This window comes from Myotis davidii, unplaced genomic scaffold, assembly GCF_000327345.1.
Source record: "Myotis davidii unplaced genomic scaffold, ASM32734v1 scaffold72, whole genome shotgun sequence".
Lineage (NCBI taxonomy): Eukaryota > Metazoa > Chordata > Mammalia > Chiroptera > Vespertilionidae > Myotis > Myotis davidii.
Genome location: NW_006284618.1, coordinates 2,222,972 through 2,230,202, shown reverse-complemented (window position 1 = coordinate 2,230,202; position 7,231 = coordinate 2,222,972). Strand labels below are relative to the sequence as shown.

Genomic DNA, 7,231 nt, shown 5'->3' with positions numbered 1-7,231 from the left:
CCCCCTCCATGTACTTCTGGTGAAGCTTTGGGAGGCAGGGGAGTGGTGGGAGGGTCAAGGGGGACTTTTGTCTTCTCTTTTTATTATTATTTTTTAAAATATATCTTTATTGATTTCAGAGATGAAGGGAGAGATAGAAACATTAATGATGAGAGAGAATCATTGATCAGCTGCCTCCTGCATGCCTCCTACTAGGGATTGAGCCCGTAACCCAGGCATGTGCCCTTGACCAGAATCGAACCTGGGACCCTTCAGTCTGCATGCCAACGCTCTATCCACACCACCTAGGGCTTTCTCTTTTTAGAAAGCTGGTCATTTGTTTCCCCAATTTTTCTCATTTAAGAAAAGGGAAATAATGATTTTCAAGAAAAAGTGATTAAAAGAAGGAAATGCATCCTGTAATGCTTTCTTCCTCCTGTGTTTACAAGGGCCCCCAGGTGCTCAGCACTGTGTGAGGGGCCCTTCCCTGGAGGGGAGTGGTGGGAGGGTTAAGGGGGACTCAGTCTGCCCCCAGGCACTAGTGAGACATTCCCACTGGGCTCTCCCAGGTGTCCTCCCAGGCCCCATGCACAGGGAAGGGCCTTTGTGCAGAACCACTACCTTGGGAACTTTGCCCATTTCATCCTCCTATTAGCTAGGAGGCAGGTATTAACATTCCTGTGGTGGATCAGAAACCACAGGGCGGAGCCTGGCAGGAGGTCCCCTGGCCCTCCCTGATCTTTCCCGGCCTCCTCCTGCAGAGCTTGAGTGGGGACAGAGCTGCTGCAGCTTCTGGGTGGGCTGTTCTAGTGTCTCCCCTCCAGGCTGGTCCTCTCATCAGTCTCAACAACCTGTCTCCCCCAGGGGCTACCAAGGACTCACAAACTGCATCATGGCCTCCTTGCCCCAGGAGGTGATGGTTTTTAACAAGCCCGTGAAGACTATTCACTGGAATGGGTCCTTCCAAGAAGCTGAGTCTCCTGGGGAGAAGTTTCCAGTGTTGGTGGAGTGTGAGGATGGAGACTGCTTCCCAGCACATCACGTGGTCCTTACGGTGCCCTTAGGTAAGGTCACCATCCAGTCAGGGTTTCCTCCCTTCTCCGCCCCAAGTGCCCTGGCCTCTGGCTCTCTCCCGTTGGCGCTGGGGCTTTGCCTGGCTGCTAAGCTCACATTCTCATTCTAAGTCTTGGATAGAATGACTCTGTTGTGTTTTGTAGCAATCCCAGGCTTTGGAAATAGGACTTTCACAGAGAAAGGGGAAGTCAGCTGTTCTCATCCTTTGGAGGTCTTTTCTGGAAAGGTTGGGAGGTCTCCTGATGGAGGTTCACCTGGGAGACAGCATGAAAGCCACACCTCAAGGTTAGGTCCAGCCATCATCAAGGAAGGAGTCCAGTACATAATCTATTTAATTCTAGAGATGATGCTTTCGACAGAGACTTTGAGGAGGAGTGTGCAATTTGATAAAAAGTGGAGATGATTGAAATCAAAGTTTTGTCAGCGTTGTCTCATTTATCCCTGAGGCAGCCTGAGGACTTACCTGGCCCCATCCCCTGTTTGACAAATGTCAACAGAGATAAGTCAGTTGCCCAAGTTCACAAAGCAGGAGTCAGAGCTGACTTAAAATAAAGTCTCCTCCACGTCCCACAAGTGGAATCTTGTTCTGCTGCTCCATTTGCCTCTTCTCTCCTCCCTCCCTTCCTTTCTTTTTTTCGTTCTTTCTTTCTTTTATCCCTTTGTTCATTCATAGTTGCTGGTGCTTACTGAGTCCTCGCTGTGATCAGTAGGAGCATTGTTACGACTGTCCATACTGCTCACAGGGAGCCAGGCCTGTACCACACTTGTTCTTTACAGCCACATAGAATTTTCTTCTATGCAGGTGCCATTGCTTAATATTACTTAACTAGAAGCCCGTTGCATGAAGATTCGCACAATAGGCCTTTCTTCCCCTGACTGCTGGCACCAGTTTACCTCTGGCACCCGGGACCCAGGCCTTTGGTCCGGCTGCAGCAGTGAGGCTTGGCTTCAGTCTTCAGTCTTCACTCCGGCCGGAGCCTCCAGTCTTCGCTCCGCGCCTGCGTAAGCAAATTAACCGCCATCTTTGTTGGATTAATTTGCATAGTCGCTCTGATTAGCTGGTGAGCATAGCGGAGTGACACCAATTTGCATGTTTCTCTTTTATTAGTGTAGACTAGAGCCTGATGCACAAAATTTGTGAAAGGGTCTTGGCCCTCATAGCCACAGCGGCTGCCTAGGCCCTCCTAGCCCCAGGTTCTTCTGTCAGGGCATATGCCTGGGTTGTGGCTCAATCCCCAGTGTGAGATGTGCAGGAGGCAGCCCATCAATGATTCTCTCTTATCATTGATGTTTCTATCTCTCTCTCCCTCTCCCTTCCTCTTTGACATCAATAAATATATATATATGAAAGAACACTATACGGATATTTCTGTAGGACCTGAGTTGAAGATCTGGACAGGTGGGGATGGCTGTGGAGGGTGTGGCGACCCCTTCTGGTCCTCCCTACCCCCTGCCTGGCTTCCTGTGGGTTGTCAATCCTTTTCTCATTGACTAGCGAGTTATGTGCATCTTAAGGGATTGGCTTCCACTGTGGCTGTTTCTTCCTGTTTTGTTTGACCTGGCTACATTAATTTTTTCATCTGGCAGATTGTTTTTATGTGGCCTCTGAAAAGGCCTGTGCTGTGCCTCTTACTGCTGCTCCCCACGATCCTGAGGGGTGTGCTTTCCAGGGGGTGAGAGGCAGAAGGGTCAGACACGAGACTCCATTCCTACAGAGGCCTCTCTCTGACTCTTCTGCGGGCTCAGGGTGGGTTTCTGTGGTTGCTGATCCCAGTTATGGATATTTCTGTGGTGTAATTCGAGTCCAATGATAAATTCCAGGTTTTCTTAAAGAACATCTGGACACCTTCTTCCAGCCGCCACTGCCCGCTGAGAAGGCAGAAGCGATCAGGAAAATGGGCTTTGGGACCAACAATAAGGTCTTCCTGGAGTTTGAAGAGCCCTTCTGGGAGCCGGACTGCGAGCACATCCAGGTGGTGTGGGAGGACACATCGCCCCTGGAGGACACCGCTCCCCCGCTGCAGGACGCCTGGGTCAAGAAGCTGATTGGCTTTTTGGTCCTGCCTTCCTTCGAGTATGTCTGCTCCCCTTTCTCTGAGGAAGCCTGCGTGCTGAGAGGGCTGGCTCCTGGGCACCGTTTGGGTTGATTCACTGTGAGGGGTCTGGAGGATTTCATGGTGGGGAGCCTGAGGGTTCCCCAAGGGCTGATGATAGACAGACCGCCTGGGCCTCGCCCCTGTGGGACAGATGGGCACACTGTGTGGCTTGTCAGCATTGCTGAGGCCCGGAATGTGCTGGTGGATGGAAGGCATGTTTAGTCAGTAAGAAAGTATTTGCTGAAATACAAGCTGGGGCTTGTAGGTCACAGAAGTCTGAAATGTGGACGTGTCTGTCACTGGGAGGCAGTGCTTAAACCCGGTGCAGTCACTGAACAAAGCATCCTTCTAAGTCATGGGATCAGAGAGCCGCACTGGAAGGGCTCAGTCGTGTGTCCCAGACATGCAGCATAAGCAAAGCAACGCGTGTGGGCTTGGAGCTCACTCAGAAATCAAAACAGGAATCACTAGGGAGGGAGGGACTGATGTTTCCAGCAAAGCCCAACATGGGTTGTCTCAGTGGTGTGTTCTCCACGTAGGTCTTCCCACGTCCTCTGTGGGTTCATCGCTGGACTTGAGTCTGAGTTCATGGAGACACTGTCAGATGAGGAGGTGCTTCTGTCTCTGACACGCATGCTTCGCCGGGTGACAGGTACTGACCATGCATGGCCATGGCTCTGCCTTGTGCTCCTTGTTGGATGACCTCTAAAGGGGAACCAAACTTCCTAACAGTGAAGAACTGAGTTTGCCTCTCTGAGCCTCCAGGGACGATCCTTCCTTATATTGGTGGGGTCACTTATCTGAGTTCTTGTTCCTGAGCAACTGAGATGGCTTTGCAAACACTTTTTTTCACTTCCCTTTTCTAAAATATGCCACCAAAATAAATACAGCGGCCCTTAACCAGGGCTTTAAAGATAAGACATGGAGGCTCAGACAGAACATAGTGACCACATGGTCACATGGAGTGAGGATGCAGTGATGGCGTCCCCAGTTGGACAGAGTGGATAAGACTGGGAGAGCCTTTTATTCATACACTTTGTGGCTTGGTTTTCTTCCTGGGCAGTTTCTTTCATTTTAAACTGTTCAGTCTTGAAAATGAAGGCCCAATTGCAGGCTTGTGGGAGGAGTCCCCGTTCACGTGTGGCATCTCTGTGGTTCAGGGAACCCACAGCTTCCTGCGCCCAAGAGTGTGCTGAGGTCTCGCTGGCACAGCGCCCCCTACTGCAGAGGCTCCTACAGCTACGTGGCCGTGGGCAGCACCGGGGACGACATTGACCTGCTGGCTCAGCCCCTCCCTGCGGACAGAGAGAAGGCCCAGGTATGGTGTGGCCCCTGGATGCAAATCAGGAGGGTGGGTCACCCCTTCTTCTAGGGCTGAGATTTCTGTTTCTTAAATATAATTTCATTGATTTCAGAGAGGAAGAGAAAGGGAGAGAGAGACAGAAACATCAATGATGAGAGGGAATCATTGCCTCCTGCACACCCCACTCTGATGGTCCAGGCCACAACCCGGGCATGTGCCCTGACTGGGAATCAAACCGTGACCTCCTGGTTCATAGGTCAACGCTCAACCACTGGGCCACGCCAGTCAGGAGAATCCCTTTTCTTTTTGGAAATCAAGAATACTTTTAAAATGTATTATCTTCATCAGAATTCTACACACACACAGCCGCAGGGCACATGCTCGTGTGGCTTCCCAGGGCTCCAGTACAGGCGTCCCAGTGGAATGGGCGCTGCATCACCTCCTGTGACCACGCTCAGAAGTCAGAAGGCACCATTCTGGGCAGGACATGGGCCCCACCTTTCTTTAGGAGTCTCCTAGTTTGGGTATAAAATCGTGGTTTGAGAGTCATGCCCCTCAGGGTTTAGAACATTTTCCACTGTTGCTGTTGGGAAGTCCAAAGCCATGTGGAGACCTTTCTTCCTGTGTCCCGTGCTCCAAACCCTTAGGAAGCTTAAAAGAGCATTAGGCTCCAACACCCACGGAGTCCAGAGGCACGCCACCCTCGGCAGGCGTCCACTCACTTCACATGGCTTGTCTTGAGCCCCTCAGTCTGCTGGGAAGTTCTTGGGAATCATCGCATCTTCTCTCTGCTTTCTTTTCTTTTCTAAGATTTCTGTTGTTTGAATGGTAGACTTCTGGACTGGTCCTCAAATATTCTTATCTTTTTCTCTCCTAATTTCTATCTCTGTTTTTCGGTCTGCATGTTGAGGGATGTTCTCCGCGTTGTCTTCCAGGCCCTCTGTTGCATTTTCCATTTTGTGATCACGTTTAATCCCGAATGTTTGCTGTTTGAGCCCTGTTTCCGTGAGAAGCACCCACTCTTGTTTTGTGGCCACATCAGGGCGTGGGATTAGGTGAAGAGCAAAGCCACTGCCTCACCTTCAGCTCTGTAGCCACAAGCGGAAGGCATGGGCCTGTTGCTGGGCCCCAGCACCCCATTCTAACCCCACCCTTCTCTGCAGCTCCAGGTACTGTTTGCAGGAGAAGCCACACATCGGACGTTTTACTCGACCACACACGGGGCTCTGCTCTCTGGCTGGAGGGAGGCTGACCGGCTCATCGCTCTGCTGGACCCCCAGGCGCAGCTGCACGGCCCCAGGCTCTGAGCCAGCCCTTTCCGCCCTTGCCACCATCCTTTCCTCTGTTCAGCCTGGCTGGAGACTTGGGATGTATTGTTACGGGTCATTGCTCTCATTTTTCACGACTGTCACTGGGTCTGGCCATGGCTGAGCTGGAGCTGGGGTGGGGGGAGTCTTCCTGGAGAAGTGAGACACAGGTGTGACCAGCTGCTGGTGGGTGGCTCACATAAAACGTGTCAAAACCTCTGTGTCCAGAGTCGTCCTTACGCCTCAGGGCTGCAGCATCTGTGGCTTCTGCCTTCAACTTGCGCCAGGCCCAGTCATTGCAGGGCCCCTGGACTCTGGGTGCTGTGGTTGCCCCTTGTCCTGGGCATCTTCAGATGTTTCTGAGGGCCAGCAAGTGGGGAGATGGGAGGGCACAGGAGGCACCCCATCCTGAGGGTTTCTGGAGGAAGTGAACAAACAATGAGGCCTCGAGAGTGCAGAGGGTCAGGGTAGCCGGGTGTGTGAGGGTGAGGGAGGATAGTGCTAGGGGTGCGCTGGGCGATGTCGGGGTGTGTTGGCATAGCCCCTTATCCTTCCTGTCTTGGGTCAGATTGCCCCTCCAAAGGGTCTTCCTGCCCCCTGCCCGGAAGTTGTATGTGTGCCCAGTGCTCTGTGTCACTGGAGTGGTTTTGCTTGGATCTCTTCCAGTCAAAGCTGTGGGAGAAGCCCAGACTTCAGCAGGGGTTTGTTTGTGTTTCACAGCCCTAGGCTAAGAAAGGATGCAGCTCCAATCAGATGCATAAATCTGTATTATTAATGCCCACAGTTTCATCAAGGCATGAGGCCTGGGGAGGCATTTCTGTATCCCAAGAGGCAAAGGCAGGATGCAGGCTGCTTCCTGGGTGGGAGGCGGCTCAGTGAGAAGGACTGGGGGCTGAGTCCCCACCGGGTTCTGACTCATCCGGAGGCTCACTCAGCGGGGAGGCCACCTGGCAGGACTTGTCTCTGGTGGGTGGGCACTTGTCTCAGCCCCAGGAACCTTTAACGCTGAGTGTTAGGAACTTTAAGACCATCAAGACCACCGTGAAGATGTTTTTGTGTTGAGAATCTGAGCATGTTGAAGTTTAGGAGCTCGTTTCAAAAATCCCGTTAGAGTAGTAGTTTTGTAACTCGGTGCGCGATTGAGTAGTTGCTGGGAACCGACTACGTCACACGGACAGTGAGGACTCACTGTATAACTGCAGTCAGTTTTTGCAGAGGGTTTGTTTGCCATATTAAAACCTGGATTACTTGGGGGGAGCGGGAAAGGAGAATACTTGAAAATTTTAACCAGGTTTGTGAACAGGACCCAAATGAGAACGCTAAAACCCCGCCCCTGCGCGTGGCCCCGCCCCCTAGGTCCAGGCCGCCACTGGAGGCAGCGCTGTGCGCACCGCGGGTCGCCCTGGGGCGCTCGAGGCCGGAACCTTCGAGGACCGGAACCTTCGGCGGGGGTTGCTGGCCCAGCGGAGAGG

General features: G+C 52.3%; 2 protein-coding genes across 3 annotated transcripts in view; both read left to right on the top strand.

Annotated features, from left to right (window-relative positions):
- PAOX (polyamine oxidase (exo-N4-amino)) overlaps nt 1-5,978 on the top strand; it is a 7,517-nt gene extending 1,539 nt beyond the window's left edge. Inside the window, exons 3-7 of one of the 2 annotated variants that reach the window (XM_006754907.2) lie at nt 844-1,043; nt 2,875-3,127; nt 3,689-3,801; nt 4,310-4,467; nt 5,616-5,978. In XM_006754907.2, the coding sequence (XP_006754970.1) occupies nt 844-1,043; nt 2,875-3,127; nt 3,689-3,801; nt 4,310-4,467; nt 5,616-5,759 (868 nt within the window). In that variant the 3' untranslated portion in view covers nt 5,760-5,978. Of the gene's footprint in view, nt 1-843; nt 1,044-2,874; nt 3,128-3,688; nt 3,802-4,309; nt 4,468-5,615 lie in introns of those variants that run through there. The other variant, XM_015572719.1, reaches the window with a different exon arrangement.
- Nucleotides 1-7,231, top strand: part of MTG1 (mitochondrial ribosome-associated GTPase 1) — an 18,366-nt gene that overhangs the window by 1,573 nt on the left and 9,562 nt on the right. The gene's annotated exons all lie outside the window — the stretch shown is intronic.